Source organism: Bombus huntii, chromosome 1, assembly GCF_024542735.1.
Source record: "Bombus huntii isolate Logan2020A chromosome 1, iyBomHunt1.1, whole genome shotgun sequence".
NCBI classification, from domain to species: Eukaryota; Metazoa; Arthropoda; class Insecta; order Hymenoptera; family Apidae; genus Bombus; species Bombus huntii.
Window position 1 is genome coordinate 24,441,786 of NC_066238.1, and position 17,830 is coordinate 24,459,615.

A 17,830-nucleotide genomic window follows, 5' to 3' on the forward strand; every position below is an offset into this window, starting at 1 on the left:
ACGATGTGCATTTTCAATTTTGTTTCAAATTGTTCCATCAATCAAGTTTCTTGTATATAATCAACATACAATCGATATCCCTTAAATTCTCGATAATTCACTAAATACTCAATGTAAATTGCCAGTACAAATGCTATATTGTACGTATTGTTTCTAATATAATTAACATCAAAAATGTAGAACCGATAAAATTAATTAATGATTTTCTAAATTATATATATAAATATCTCTTCAATTATCTTTCGTATTTTTCTCTAGTTTTAATATTACTTCAATATCGAAGATCATTGCAAAATTATATTGTTTGATAAAATAAACGTATTGGAATATAAGAAATTTGATTCTAATTTTTTTCCCCATTTATGTTGACGCATTATTTTTAGTGCGCTCAAGAGTGAACAAGCGACCTCCTTCCACAAAGGTTTGCGTATGCTTGCCGAAGATTATCGAGCACCTTGTTTTCTAAAAAAGTTTCTTCGTAGTTGAGCTGACGGTTCGTTGCATCCGCTTAATGTAGGTTGCTACCTTGTATCATCGTAATTGTTAAACCGCAAACCGGGGCAGAACTTACGCTGAACCTCAAGATATAACGCCACACGATACTTCTTGCTTGTCTTTTACTCTACCAATATTTGTCTTATAATTATACCGTGATTTAGCTTCTATGTATGTACAGAAGCGAAAACGGAAGTCATTCGATCCTGACGTGGGTAAAATATTAATTGAGCATACGATTAATGTCATCGAACACGATATAATTTTCATAATAATTGCTTAAACTAAATAAATAATATTTCTATTTGTATACATATAATAGTTTTATATTATTAATGCGATTTATTCTATTGTCCTATTTAGTCTCTTTCTATTTTCCAAAAAATATTGAAACATTTGAAGCTCCCAGGGTTTCTTACCTTTTAAATAAATTTTTAAAGCTTATTCTACAGCATTGTTGTATAATTCTTACATTTAATACCACACACTCAATATACGTACACATTACTATGCATATGTATATATATATATGCATTGAAGTAATGATTAAAATTAAAAATATCTGATTGCACTGAAAGAATCAAATGTTCTTTTAATATCATAAATTCATAGAAATATATACTCGTATGTAGAAAGCAATAAAATATATGTTGAAAATGACAACGTGAGTTCGTGCTCGCCATCTATATGCAGAAGCGTTAGTTATAAGAAATAGTAACTTGAAGATAGTCCTAGTTACGATCGATAGATTTAATCGATGGGCTTAAGATGCCTTTTTGTTTTTATCTCTAGTTCAATCAATAAAAGTTTTTTGGCTCAGAACGGTGTGATAGATTTATTCATTCAATAAAATAATAACCATACTGATCTTACCTCTGAGGATACAAATAATAACAATGCAGCTCGAATTTTTAATAAGTGGTAGGTACATTTCCATATTTATAAAAATAAGAGTCAGTATAATAGTTTAGTATTCATTTTTATAAGTGAAATATTTACCATTACGTGTAATACTTCTAAAAATAAACAAATTACTCACATGAATAATTTTATCATTATTTAAAGTATTTAATCAATTACGTGGCTAAGAAACATAGTGTTCTAAAGGAACTTTGATGCATACGATGTACAAGATTTCTTTCATCTCACACTTGAATCTTCTTTTCCATTCAAAATGAACTGAGCAGTATATCGAAACTCAGATTATAAAAGAACAAAAGCATAAAGGAATGAAGAAACAAAAAGCAATTGGTAATAATATGTTTATCAGCCATTTTTATGGAGTACAATCATACTAGAAAGTTACACTTCCTCCTTAGTTCCTGTACATAGCATTTTAGCAATGTAACAGAGTAATGTTAAAATGATATAGAATCATCTGATATATCACAATCAGTCACAAATATATATATATATACATCAATTGAACTTCATGCATAATAAGTACAATATTTGAGATACGGCTTTTAATAAGAGGAATTGTATAAAAACGGAAATCATTTCGCGAAAGCAATTTTAATTAAGGACCAAAGATGGTAAAGGTAACTTGGTAAGAATCTCAATTATAGTCATCCGCACAGGTTGCAATGGCGCGGCGCGGCGTGCTGCTCGATGAAAGTTGGCACAATTATGCGTGAAGGATATTTCTTGCCGTGCTTACAAAGATTCACGGTAAGATCAGTATAAAATACGTACATCGATGAACTCATAATGCGTTTCTGTTTCTTGTTACAACACTGTTTAATGATAGATGTTGCTCTTGTACTTACAATTTAATTAGATTTTGATAATAATCAATTAGAAATCAGGCCACCTTAAACTTACTCAGTCTTGTTCCTTATATATGTACATGATTGCAACATTATTATTAGATCATTCTCGAAGTTCTTAATACTTTGAAGTTACCAATTTTTTAAGAATATAACTATGTTACGTACGTTTTTTTCTTTTTTTTTTTTTTTTTGTCAATATATTAAGACTTATACAGACAGGGATGAAAGTAACAATTCTTTTGTATATGTATTAGGTTGTCCGAAAAGTTTCTTTCGTTTTATGAAGAAATAATAGACACACAACATTTTTTGCTTTATATTATTTTGTCGAATTACGTACGATACATTTTGTTTTGTCGAGATAAACACCGTGACATTTCACAGACTTGGTTTCACGTTTGAATGAAGATGCACTGTTGTAAAAAACACTTTTGCGAAAGAAATACGCTTTCCGGACAACCTAATATATGCAAAATTCATATATTTATAATAATTTATGATGTATAGAAATTTTTGCTTAAATAGAGGACGCGATGAAAATTACAGCAACCAACGATTTTAATCATTTGTTGTGGTTATTCTTGAATACGATCGTTTAAAAAAAAATATACATTCTTATTTATTTTTGTTATTCTATTATTGCTTAGTCCGTGCCTTTCGGCTTTGGACGAACTTTCGGTTTTACATCTCTTATGTTTATTTCTCTTCTTATATGTCTGCCTCCCCTCTTTTTCTCTCTATTCTATTGCACTCCCTTAATTATTTTATCTCTAAAAACTAAAACTAAAAACTACAAATTAACAACTAGTGACTAAAAACTATTGCAACTTTGGGCTTTTGCCCCTTTGCTGTGCTTCCTTCCTGTCGTTTGCCCTTCTCTTCTCTATTATTGCTTTCAGTTCTGCTAAACCTTCTCTAGTCTCGTTTAGCGTTTTTCCTATGTCCTTTGGTCCTTCCGTTATTTCACATTCTTCTATTACATGCCTCAGGTCTTCTTCTTTCCTTCTGCATCTTTTTCCCCCCTCTTCTTTCCAATATTTCCTCGCTTTGGTCTCGTTTCCACATCTGAATCTTGCCAGCATTCTTCTGTCCTTCCACTTCATCCTCCCTTCCAAGTATTTTGGTAATATTTCTTTGGGTATGTTTCTGTAGTGTATATTATACTTGGATTTCCTTATCTTTTTCCCCCTCTCTTCTGCTTCTCTCTTTCTTCTTTCTTCTATAGTTTGGTCTGCTGTCGTCCTTTCTTGCTCCTCTCCTGCTTCTATCTGTGTCCCTCTATTTCTCACCTCTTCTAGTCCCTTCTTTCTCTTTCTTGCTCTTTTCCCTTCTTGGCCATTTCCTTTGTTTCTCTCTCTCTTTCCTTTATACACTCCAATATAAATTCTTATACTACATATATCTGAGTTACTTTTTATATATTTTTTATACATATTTGACTTTTTAATTTGAGTCATAACAATTACGGCCCCTCCATACATATAACAGATTGCAACGCTCTTTGTTTTTTGGATGAAACAAACTTTGCCGCAAATACAAGGATGTGTTATAATTGCAACTCAATTTTTAAATAGGATTAATTACAGTTTCAATACTATGAGAGAATAATATTGTAAATAAAATATTCATCTACTTAAGGAAGTTATTATCTCTTTTGAAATTTTAACATGCTCCAAACTTTTGAATATATATTCAATCATATTTATGTATCTAGTTATATTATTATTGTCTTCCCTATTTATTACTACACATTATACTCCTGAAAATGTTTAACTCTCACATGTCATAATAATAAATTTGAAACAATTCGAAATTATTTAAAACAATTTCTCAAATTCAATTTCTCTAATTACATTATTACAAAAATGTTGCAAAAATAACATACGTAATTATAGTAATAATTTTTGTACAAAATTTCTTTTTGATCAATTTTTAATTTCCTCACGGGCCTTATTGTATCGTAGCCACGATGAAACTTATTTGTTGTTCACAAAATTATTGCTTGCACAAAGTCTACTTATATTTCGCATACGCGCGGAATATATGTAGGTCAGTAGAGTGGACACAGCGAGTTACAATTGCATGGAAAGGGTAAAAGTTATTCCGGTGCGAATATCAGGTCACCGCTATTTCAACCGTTATCTTTTAGTAGTGATTATCATAGCAATTTTATCGATTATCCAGTCTCTCTATCGAGGCAAGTGCATTCCATTGTCAGATATTTAATCTTCCTTTTGCCATTAATTAAAGAATATTCACACAACCTATAAATCTTATCAGTTTTCAATTTGTCTATTCTAAAACAGCGAGATAGGAGAGAAGTTTGCATGACTGCTTAAAAAGATTAAAGCGCAAGAAAAATAGAATTTTCAAATTTTTCATTTAACTCTGAAATATGCATAAATAATACAATACTAATCGTAATTAATATACGAGACACTTCAAAATGCGATAAAAATAAATATCGATCAAATTGTTTTAATAAATAGAAACGTGATTAAAATAAAAATTATTTTATTTTAAAATAATTTATTGTAAAATATTTTAAAATTAAGTAACTTAATTGTGTCTCACTTATGATCTAACGGTATTATCAGAATTGAGAATCAGTAAAGTTTCAACAAATATCTAACTCATATTAGAATTATCTGTAACTGAAAATCTAGGAAACTAAATCTGAATAATTTCTTAGATCTAATATCCGTACTATGTAAAAACATTTTAGTATTAGGTTAATCATCGCCTAATGTATAGTTTATAATTAAAATTGTATGTTGAGAATGAGATAGGAATATCTTTAATTATATGCATTTTGACATCAATAAAAATTAACCTTAATTTTAAGAGAAGCATATCCTTACTTATCACAAAAAACAGGAAATTGAAATCTACCACTTTGACGGTCATTCCAGTGTTAATAAAACATCTTTGAACTCACACATTTTACTCATTGCTATTCACAAACTGGTTAAACTAGTTAAACTAAATCACTTCATTCTAACATTCACCTAATTCTATGAATTCATAAACCTACTAAACTATACTAAATTATATTAAATAGAACTAAAATAAAGTTCTACATAAAATTAGATATTCTTGAAAGATGTCTATTTGTTGAAGTTGTAAGAATATTAGTTTTATATTAATGTACTACATAGTCACACTATTCATAAACTGACTAATTAAACCAAATCCAAGAGAAAACACGTTTGCACCAAATTATTCTAGAAAGATTTCCATATGTCAGAAACATAAGGAATAACATAATGAAGACGAGGGAAAGAACATGATTTACGTATAAATACGAGAGTAACTTCTACGTACACATTTACATTTAAAAAAAAAACAATTTCAAAATAAACAAGACATTTTCTATTTGTTTCTTTTTAATCCTCATTTCACATTTCTAAACATTCCAAAAACATCGATTGCCATTTTTAGTAACATATAAGATATCTATGACTTTTTACAAAGTTTTATGAATTTATCAACTGTTTCTACGTCTTCTAACTTTCTTCAATTTATTCTTTTTTTTTTACTTTTTTGGATTTAACATATTAGTTCCCTTTTGAAATATCGAGTAGCATTATGATTAAAAAGATCTACAAAAACGAACTTTTATTCTCTGTGATTTTCTTTTATTCATATTTCACACGAGAATGAAAATGAGAATTCTCATAAAAAAATTATGTGACGTCTAGACGGCGGATTTTTATGCATTTGAAATGCAACATTTAAAGATGCAAATATACACAGAATCTACACATATCTAAAATGCAAAACTGTATAAAATATCCAAAGTAGAATATTCGTTATAATATTTAGTATATGAAACGTATATCTGCTTAAATTTTCATTGATATCTACGGTCTAGTGGTACGGTTTTCATAGAAAGAGAAACACGCGGAGGAACGTCAGCCAATCGTGGACGTTCTAACTGGATATCCGTAACGCAACACGTGGTTTTGACGATTCGCCCACGTCCAAAGAAAAGTGGATAATCAGGGCAAAAGTAGGTGAGAAGAGGAAGGTCGAACTCCACCTTCTTCTTCTTTCTTGCTCAGAGTTTCCCGTTACTTCACGGAATCGTGGGAAATTAGGAACCAAGCCAGACTAATTAAACACGTCGACCTTTTGTTTTCAAGGCAGAAACTGACGCATGTTACATCGTGTGTACGCGCGATGCACATACTTATGTGTAACACGCACGTGTCAGTCGCTTTCGATCATTTCACGGGCCCTACCAGTTTTCCGATCCGTTCCTGATTTCTACATCGCTGGTCAGTAGGTCGATACCAAAATGTGAATGTTCGCTTTGCAAAATTTTTGCCTGCCGATCGTAAACCACATCCTCATTATCGATTAACATTTATGATGATAAATATTGCAATATAATTATTGGGCTGCCACTATTTATATAAATGCATATTTTTTTATGTGGAAAATGGATTATAAAGTAAAAATTTGTTCTATTTAGAAGATTCTGAACATATTTATTTTACATATAGAGGACCTATATAATTGAAATGAAAGAATGTTGTAATAAATACTACTACTACGACTGTAAAGGATTTATATAGGGTGGTTGGTAACTGGTGGTACATGCGGAAAGGGGGTGATTCTACGCGAAAAAAGAAGTCGAAAATATAAAATAAAATTTTTTTTTTAATTAGATCAACTTCAATTCTGTCAGAGACGTAGCAGCTACAACAAAAGTTTCCAGAGAGATAGATTTTTCATTTTATATTGCAAAAGCGAAATCTACAACAATCTATATTATCATGTATGAGGGCACGACAGATAAAAAAAAACACTGAAATAGATACTGTTATATACTTATACAACGTTAGTTAAAATTCTTAAAAATATCATTTTTGGAGTGTAAATTAAAAAATCCAGTTGGCCGCTAACTTTTGCACGTCGCTCCAAATAAGATATTATTTATTTTCGACATTTAATATATTTAGAGCTAATTAATTATTATATCAATTCTACAGGGTGGTTGGTAACTGGTGGTACAAGATTTCAATTTTTCCATCGAGACAACGATCTACAGTGAGATCCGTTATACCGCACGCGTACCGAGCGAAAATTCAATGTCGATTTTCTCGAAAACAAAGCCTCAAACGAAAAATTTTTATTCTATATTTTCGACTTCTTTTTTCGCGTAGAATCACCCCTTTTCCGCTTGTACCACCAGTTACCAACCACCCTGTATATTCAATGTTGATAATAATAATTCCATTAATTTGATATAATAAAACGAATCTTCTATTTTCTGATTATTTCGTTACTGTTACATGCATAAACATGCAGTGATCGATCTTATAATCAAAATCAGATTCTTGAACTTTTCATTTAATTCGCCTGAAATTTTTCAATAGGTTTTAGATCAAGAAACTACAATGACCAACGTACTGTTATTAATTCATTATGTTTTTATAATTCTTGCGAATAATTTCAACAATTTTTTATGTTAACGACAAATATTTCGCTCTAAGCATTGATCGCAATTTTATATTAAATACAAAATTCTAATCCATTAATCGTTTCCTTTACAGCTTAGGTTAATTATTCCTAATGCTTATGAAGAGCAATGTTTTTTTTTTATTTATTAAAATTACAATCAATTCTCGCGTTGAGAATTTTCAGTAATTTTTCTGGCGTGGCGCAGTAACATGGCTAATTATTTATAATAAGTTAATACTTATGAACAGCAATGTGTGTTCCACATTTTGTATACATGTATCATATTTATTTAAAATCGTAATATAAGTAACGTTTATTTATATTAATAATTACATTAATCGAGCTTACGCAATTATTAAATAACGTCAGAAAAATAAATAACAAAAATCTAGAAGTGTAAAATCAAAATGTGGGAAATAGAATCATAGTAAAATAAAATATCGTTTCGAAACGAATTACGTTACTTTCAAAACTATATTATAAAAGAAATTTTAAGCAGTTAGAATAATAACTGAAAATTAAACAGCGCTAATGAAACAAATTTACATATAGTCTCATCACATCATATAATGTTTCAAACTATAAATTATAAATTAATTTTAACCGATGAAGATTTTGAATAAACTTGCGTTAGTATAGATTTCTCGACTTTGCAAGCTGTGAAAATAAAATAATTAAAATACGACTGTATATGTATTTTAATTCCTAAAATATCAGTGGATTAAACAAACATATTGAATGATTGTTATTATTTTGATATACGATTCTAATGTATTAATTTAGTATTTGTAGTTAGTAAATTAAATAGCTAGCAGAGTGTTAGATTCTTACGATTGAAATAGTAGAACTAAATTAGTTATACAATAGGTATATTATATATACGAAAGTAAGAATATATACATACTCAATAGATTTAACGTGACTATTGTTACATCAAAATATTAATTACTTATTAATAAATTCCTAATATGCAGAACGTAATATTCAAGATCCGAGAATATTCTAAATTTCTTTTATCGATGATATTATTCATTATCATTTTAAATAAATTTCTATAAATATAGAAATATTTATATAGAAACTTGAAATACCAAACTTCATTTGGATTAAGTCATGTACCATATAGGAAATATCGACGCGATTTCTACTCAAGTTCCCAATAGATTGGTCAGATAAAGAATTTCAAAGATATTTATTATATTATTATTTGATAAATATGCAGTCGATTCCAAAAGTATCCAACTGCTTGAAAAGGTACATATTCATCGATATACAGTAATTTTTTTTTTTTTATTACTTAATTTATACTTTACAATTCGTCCATTTGGTAAATTTTTCTAACTTAATTGGTAAATAATATGTGGATGGCTACCCTCAGTGAGATACCATGATATACAGTAATGAACGTATAAATAGGGAAGTATTTAGTAATAAATTCAACTAATTATTATATATTGAATTATATTCTCGTATTTTGAAACATTACAAACATAGAAAGACTTTCAAATTTTTACTTCAATTAATAATTATGATCTAAATCTATTGATAAGCATTTTACCTGTTTAAATACTCATAGTTGTTCAAACACTATTACATGAAATAACTATCTTTCTAACAAACCATATTATTTAATTATCAACTGTCCCATTAATTTGTTGTCATAGTTGCGTTATTCAGTTACGAAAACTGAAATTGCTACTTTACTATAGTTTTTCTAGATGTCGGTACAATAATGTATGCTTTCACTGAGATTTAATTATACTTCGCGTCAATCGAAGACATAAGACAATAAAAAAGGAGACAAGGAAAGCTATTGTATTCGCGATAAGAATTTAATACCTGTGTGAATCAAACACCGAGGGATAATCGTTCGATCGATCCGATCGTTCGAAAGAAAGCTCGTAAGAATGAAAGATAAAAGATAAAAGAATGAAAGGGCTGGAAAAGAAACGGGGGGAAGATTGACACGACTGAGTAGCGATCCAGGCGGAAGAATGTAATTAGTTGGGAACACAGTATTCAGGAAGTAGTTGAAAACTGCGTAACAGAAAAGTGTGTGGCTCCCGATGAAACGTGGGAAATACGGGCAACCGTCACTTTACTATGAGAAGTGATTGCGATCGTTAAACGTAGAAAAGCCACTTTTATGAATCGCTTTTCACACACAATCTAGGTGGACTAATCGTGAAATCTACGACGACTTTTCTAATAGTATGCAATGAACACCTTGCAAAACAGTTTGATCACATAACACGAGTCAACTTGGAAGTATCTGCAGTCTTCCTACGATATATATATATATATGTCGGAGATGAAAGGACACCTTTGGATAATCCCGCAACATTGTAATCTAGAGTCTACTATAGCTGTAATTAAACAATTGTAGTTATTCAATCCGATTGTATTTGTTCGAGATTTGTGATAATGAGCTTGGGCTCGAGGCGACAGTCAGTCGCCAACGTACCCGCGGTCAAGGGATGAACGCTTTGTCTGGCAGAGGCATGGAGTAATTCTATAGCTCTCCTTAAAAAGGAAATAGTTGTAAGCTCGACAGTAAACATTCCAACGGTCTCTGACCCGTAGCTCGCCACACGCAGACCCTATTCTTCGAGTAAGATGATTGCCAGATGTCGATGCGTCTCCCCAGTACATATTCAGCTAGCCCGAGGGCCCGTTATAAATCTTAAGATTTAGCTAACCAAAGTCCTTTAAACAGACAAACAGTCTTTGTCCCAACTACGTGAAAATAGAGAAGACCTATTTTTCAACGGACGACGTCTCCCACTAGCAACTTTCCCTCGAAGGCGGCTAGCATCTTTTTCTAACCACCCATGTGGAGATTGACCAATTAGCAGCAACGCCAATTTCCCTTACTTTCTGAACGAAGGCTATCCTCGACGAATCCGATGATCTCGTGCCCTTAGACACACCCCATTATAGTTTTCCTCTGTGGCATCATCGGGACGGGAAAGTCATTTTCTCTCGCGATCCAGTCGACTAAAGAGTAACGTCTTTACGATCAGCAATTATTTCACGTTTTACCAACAAAGAGTCAGACTTAGATTTTGTGAGAACGTCCACCTATCATTCGTTATCGGACCTGAGACCATTGTCACTAGTGTCGCGAACGCCTAATCGCCGTGGTTGATTGTCAAATCTGTGTTATCCATACTTGTGTTAATAAACCGTACCTTTGTTATACCGCAACGATGGCTAATTTCAATGAAGATTCATCAAACACCCACAACCCTATCCTCAACGCCACCCCGACATCAGAAGTGGAATCAGAACAGCTTCAGAAGCTGGAAGGGCAGGTCGCCGTCATGCACGAGCTAATTCTGACGCTAATACAAAGGCAGAGTACGGAATCTACAATATTAGCATTACCACATTTTAACCCCGACGTCGCAGGCGCCGATCCAGCTGCGTGGTGTTCGGCTGTTAGTCGGCTTGTGAATAAAAACCCTCTACGAGGCAACGCATTATACTTTGCCTTAAGTGAAGCTTTAAAGGGTTCTGCAGCACATTGGCTTACGCAAACGATGGACGACGAAGAGATTACCTGGTCAATCGTTAAGGAACGATTCCTTGCACGGTTCGGCAGTAAAGAGACAACGTCCTCGGCGTTAATAAAGGTAGCCGGGGAACCACGGGTGAAGAACGAATCTCTAGGGGCTTATTACTGTCGTCTCTATTCCTTCCTGATGGCGAGCTGGCAACATTCTACGAAGGACGAAATACTTATCGCCATCATTCTCTTCCTGGCAAGCATGCGCGACCAACGTTTAAAACGATTGGCTCTCACGAGCGACATCAAGACGGAGAACCAATTTTACAATGAAATGAGACCCTTCTGCTACGAGGAGGAGCCGACATCTTCGCCAGAAAATTCACCGGCGGAACCCGAAGCCAAACGACGCAAGTTATCGGGCCACCAGACGAGGTGCCATTACTGTGGTATTTACGGACACAAAATAATACAGTGCCACAAGAGGATGCGTATCGAACGGCAGAGGGATACACGACGCCAGGGAGGAAGCCGACCAGCCACATCGTCCAAGGTGGTTTGCTTGAAGTGTCATGCGGAGGGCCATATCGCACCTGACTGCCCGGTACGACAGGACAGAGACACGTTGCATTAACAATAAAACCCCGGGCAGGAGCAATGACGGTTCTACGCGGGTCTGCCTAGCAACGGCGCCTGGAATTTTGTCGATATCCCCGGTCAATACGCAATTGACAAATGCGATCGTATCAGTCTTTTATTCTTGTGATCACCTTGGAGAGTTTACACGCATCGTCTTGTCAGTCAGTCAGAAAGATACCGAGCGTCACAGCTAACGTCACTTTGCGTTTCAAAATATATTCTATTGTACAAAGAGTTTTCCCCGTTGACCGTGGATTCGTTATTGAACCTAAAAACATTGTCTTTAACATCTAGAGTGTCTAATCACCACGTTTAATTGTCAAACTTTGTAAAAATCAATATTTATACCAGTAAATATAATTTCTATCGTACAACAACGATGGCTAGTTCGAATGAAGATCGTTACACGCCCATAAACCCAACGCTAACCCGACATATATATATACTGAAATTTTAGTACATTCTTTTTATACATAGTTAACACTGAGAATTCGGTAAATTCTTTCCTAATAATTGAGATTAAATTATATATAATTAAATCATATAAAAATAAATTTTAATTAAATTATACTATACTTGTACCAGTGAGAAAATAATTTATACATACAGAATTAAGGCTGACATATAGGAAAGATCATCTAGGAAGGATTACTCGCAAAATGAAGACAAATGGTTATAGTAATCGTGAATTTTAGAAAATTCCAAATACGATTCGCAATTGATCAAACGAAAGCTGCGTCTTGAGATTATTCGCATGGGTCATCCTACTTACTTTCCCTTTAGAAGCGACGCTATCATATTTCTATCGTGCATAATATTAAGGAGTTGAAATTTTAAGACCGTACGCAAGATTACGTAGACCGTAAGGGGTAAACACAGGGTAGGGAAAATAGATACAGATTTTTAAGGGCAGACAAATCTAGAAAACATGTCTTATAAAATTAACATTTTCGAAGCTATAAGCAGTTTTTCGTAAAGCGAGTAATTTATTTGTATGGTTCTCCATAAAAACAATGAGTACTTTCCGTGGTTACAAAAGACTTTTATAACACCATCATCTAAATTGCACTAGAAAATTCCCAAGAAATTTATGGAAAAGTATAGAGTTCCTTGGTATGAAGATATCAGACGTGTATAAATGGAGGGGGAAGGAGGAGATATAAAGAAAAGTCATAATTACGAAAAGAATAAATATGCTTGTACTATCTGTCGATTTTAAATAAATGAATATTACTTTTAATTTTAAAAGTAATAATTTTCGTTCCAACAGTGTTTATTAAAACATATTTCCCTTTTATTCGTCCACCACCTATTCTTTAAAATCTGAATTCCCGTTTTATCGCACTATATGTTTTCATACGGTTTACGAAAATGTTCGAACACTCTTTAAAACAGAAGATCTTTTTAAAAGTTGAACTAAACGACTAGAGTCTTTTTTAGAAGTTAGAAGAATTGATTTACTAGACGATGTAATTTTGTTACTTGAGACATTATATACACGTTGACGTAGATATCTAATTATATTTATATATAATTTAAAAAATATTATTGTTTAGTAATTAGCTAACAAATTATATTTTAAGAATATTGATATAGAATAGAAAATGTATGAAGATCACAATGTATTTATTTTACACGAGTATTAACTGATTAGGAGAACTTGTTGGCATATCACGATGTATTAATATTTCAAAATCACATAACAAGTATATTACGAATATCGCAGAATTATAATATATGTGTAATTTATTATTGGTTGCCTATATATGTAAATAAAGATAATTCATGAAATTTCGCTGGAAGAAACTTTATAGTATCTCATAACATTAATCTACTGATTTATGAATGAAATAGATCAACAAACTGTTCACTCACAACATTTATTTCTTAATTGGATTGTGTTAAAAATTCTTCACTTCTATTATTTAGCTAAAGAAAGCGATGTTATGAATAATCAACATCAATCTATTTTTTACAATTAGGAAAAGAGAAATACTAATAAGCATATAACAAACAGTATACTGAAAATGAAAAAATAAAGAACAGAAATTCTCATTAAAGAAAATCCATATCAAGTGATCAGCTAGCATAATCTACAGAAACTGACCATAAACACTACAATAATTAAAATGAAAAATTTATAAAAATTCATTGTTTATAAGGTCTTGAAATAATATTAAAATATGAAAATGTCAAAATGAAATGTTTTACATTTCATCCTATATTCAAACCTATATTTAATAATTTATAGCACGAAATATAATATAACGAAAAATAATAATAAAACTAGAAAGTAAATAATGAAAGCTGGTAAAAAATATTGAAAGGAATGAAATACCAACAAATATGTAGCTATGTCATAAACGATAATCTTTCACAGCACTTCCCATTAAATGCAAAAAGCATAGATAGAAAAGTCAATTTGACACCTGTGCACGTGAAGGCAAGTACATTTGCCGCTTTACACTACAAAAATGGATTTACGCGTTAAGAATAGATGCATCCAATCGAGAAAATGAATTTGCTACTCTCGTAGTCGGTGATCGATGCTGAAGAATTACTCGTACTTCCGAGATAGATGGAAATACACTTTGAAAGGCTTATATCCGGTTTTAACACATCAAGAAGAGTTCTTCGTTAAAAAAAATACGACAAACGGAAACTTTTTTATATTTTGACAGATCTACGAATATATTTTTGAATGAGATACCATATATAAATTTCATTGAAATAATAACGTTAGTATAATGCGATGGTAATAAATAATTGACTTCTTCATCTCCTTTATAAGCAGATGGTTGTTTGCCAAGATATTCGAAATTAGGATTTCAACTTTTACATTTAAGCAAGCTTAGAAGAAAAGTGTTAATTTAATTGAAATTATATTATATAGACAAATGCGCTAAGATTATAAAATAATTATAATAATTATTAATCAAATAGGTAAAATCGAAACGATCGTAATGCAATTTTTCTATTTGCTTTTAATTATTTCAAAGACAGCTAAAAAATTCTATCAAACGTCCAAACTGGACAAATTGTGAATGTAAAGAATTAAATAAAAAAAAAAATTATTTCACATTACTTTGCTTTGATCAATTATCAGTAAGAACTATCAGACATATCGTTCTTAAACAATAATTACAAGAGGCAGTAAGAATATCATAATTTTTTTATCATGCGTTGTTAAATTTTCGTGTAATTAGGTAACAGTTTAAAAAAATCCGCATTTCGATTTTTAATTGTATTCATCGAAAATACTAATTTCTGAATCTCTATCAGATAATCATATATTACGCATCGTATTTTATCACGATAAAAATTTATATTGTATTCTGCGCAGATTTTTATCTCCTAGAAAGAGTGGCTTTGTTCTTAAAACTCCCGTGAATTTTCCATACTTTTAATTAAAAGAGCAAAAAGATGCTCTCTTTAAGATAGGCAGACAAGGGATTTCTAAATGCTCTTTTGTAAGGAGTTTAAACGTGAACTCTAAAGTAAACTTGTCCTTTGCTACGGCGTTGTATAATGTTACGTATAAACAAAGAACAATTATTACCTTTCCTTATTTTTCTTTCTTTAATAGTATTTTACTAATATTAACAAGATAAATAATCACTTTATAACATGCAAAACCACATATTACTAATAATTACTGATTACGAGTCGTTTACATTTCGATAATTTCTAATATTTTCCTAAAAGAATTTACATTATTATCAATTACTTGATCAAAGGTTTTATCGTACCTATCGGAGATACTGATTAAAAGAAGAGGAAAGATTATAAATAGAATTTAATTTTCAAGTTTTCATCTTAATTGTAATAATGTGACAGCAACAGAATTATATCGAATATTATATCAGTATTATACTTCCGATATAATATTTATTTCATCGTTGATTTCTGCAATTAATCTCTTAACTAGGTCATCCTTTATCCAGAAACTTCTATAATCTATGAAACTAGAAGTTAACAAAAATAATCAACTTCGATTCTGTCAGAGACGTAGCAGCTACAACAAAAGTTTCCGGAGAGATAGATTTTTCATTTTATATTGCAAAAGCGAAATCTACAACAATTTATATTATTATGTATGAGGGCACGACAGATAAAAGAAAACACTGAAATAGATACTGTTATATACTTATACAACGTTAGTTAAAATTCTTAAAAATATCATTTTTGGAGTGTAAATTAAAAAATCCAGTTGGCCGCTAACTTTTGCACGTCGCTCCAAATAAGATATTATTTATTTTCGACATTTAATATATTTAGAGCTAATTAATTAGAATATCAATTCTACAGGGTGGTTGGTAACTGGTGGTACAAGATTTCAATTTTTCCATCGAGACAACGATCTACAGTGAGATCCGTTATACCGCACGCGTACCGAGCGAAAATTCAAAGTCGATTTTCTCGAAAACAAAGCCTCAGACGAAAAATTTTTATTCTATATTTTCGACTTCTTTTTTCGCGTAGAATCGCCCCCTTTCCGCTTGTGCCACCAGTTACCAACCACCCTGTATAATAGATCGAATTGTGTACAAATACTTTTGTCGCCACTGCGTGTCTAATAGATTAAAAACTCGAATGACGAGTTAACTTTTTTTTGATTAACAGATTGAATAACAGTTTCCCAACACAAAACCCACAAAAATTATTGCATAATGTAGCTACTTTAATAAAGTAAGTATTTTAAAACGAACCTCGCGTAGCCAAGCCGACGACGATCAGAAGAAACACAGCTGTCCTTTCCATGTTTTTCGTAATCCGCTTCTTCCAGTCAACTCTGACCACGAACGATCAGCTGATAATCGTTTGTTCGCGACAACGATCAGCGAAGAATCTGTTCTGGTATCACACGGATTGGTGATCTTGTTGTTAATCCAGCAAAAAAGGTCACTTTCGAATTCGCGAGTTCACCGAACGTACCGCGAGTACGTCATTTCGCGATCGTTTCCGGTTGAACACCGACTGGAAACCGGAACTGTTCCAAGAGTACAACTGTTCCGGACGAGACGCGAGTTCCTTGCTCCTCTTTTTTCTTCTTTTCCTTTTCTCTTTCTTTCGACGAAGATACGTATTCTCTTTGGTGATAGGTAACTTTCTAGGATATCGTGGACTCGAACGACCGACGTGAAACGATCCTTCCTGAAGACTGAGGTGCTTACTCCCTGGCAGGAAGTCGTCCAGGTGTTCTGCTCCCCACTTGTTACTCTTCTCTACCACCTCTCCAACCAGGTAACGACCGATGTGCTGGTTGCCATCGAGAACGAGGCTGACTTGTGCGACTGACTGACTGTTCGTCCTCTGTACTTACGTACTCCTCCGGTATTCAGGCCAACTTTTGATGGGACTTCGCCGAGCTTCGAGATGACAGGACCCTCCTAGCAAACAGCCGTGACGAAAATTCGATTTGAACATGTTGATTCGCTGAATGCATCGCGTGGACACGTTGATACCTTGAATCTGGGACAGGCGAAGCAATGCTTAAGCAAAGTCTGGAATATTGGAAAGTCTAGCAAATTGATAGTACATGAAGCTTCCGCTGCTTCAGAAATGTTTGGACGTTGCATGCAGAATTAGATTCTTCGTTTTGATATCTGATATCATTTGATTTCGAAATTTTAAATAGTATTATAGTTCAGATACACAGTGACTCACAGAAGTATCCGAACGATTATCTGGGAAATTTTTTATGAATATATTATGCGTGTTATACGAAAGTTTTTGAAATTTCATTAGCACCGTAATGAGATTACCGTGATTACATTAGTAAAATTTGAAATTAATTTGAAAATGTATATAGACATTATAAGATATTTAATCCAAGCACGTATTTGTTAATATTTATTAGTATACCCCATGAATCATAGTAATTGGTAATCATAGTGATGGTCTCACCGAGTACTGAAATATATTAATTTAGTGGATAACCGATTGT

The 17,830-nt window shown here is 32.2% G+C and overlaps 1 protein-coding gene across 1 annotated transcript in view; it reads right to left on the reverse strand.

Moving 5' to 3' along the window:
- Positions 1-17,115, reverse strand: part of LOC126866478 (uncharacterized) — an 86,041-nt gene extending 68,926 nt beyond the window's left edge. The window contains exon 1 of the mRNA XM_050620085.1: positions 16,593-17,115. Within this exon, the coding sequence (XP_050476042.1) occupies positions 16,593-16,644 (52 nt within the window). The 5' untranslated portion in view covers positions 16,645-17,115. The remainder of the gene's footprint in view (positions 1-16,592) is intronic.
- Between the last annotated feature and the right edge of the window lie 715 nt (positions 17,116-17,830).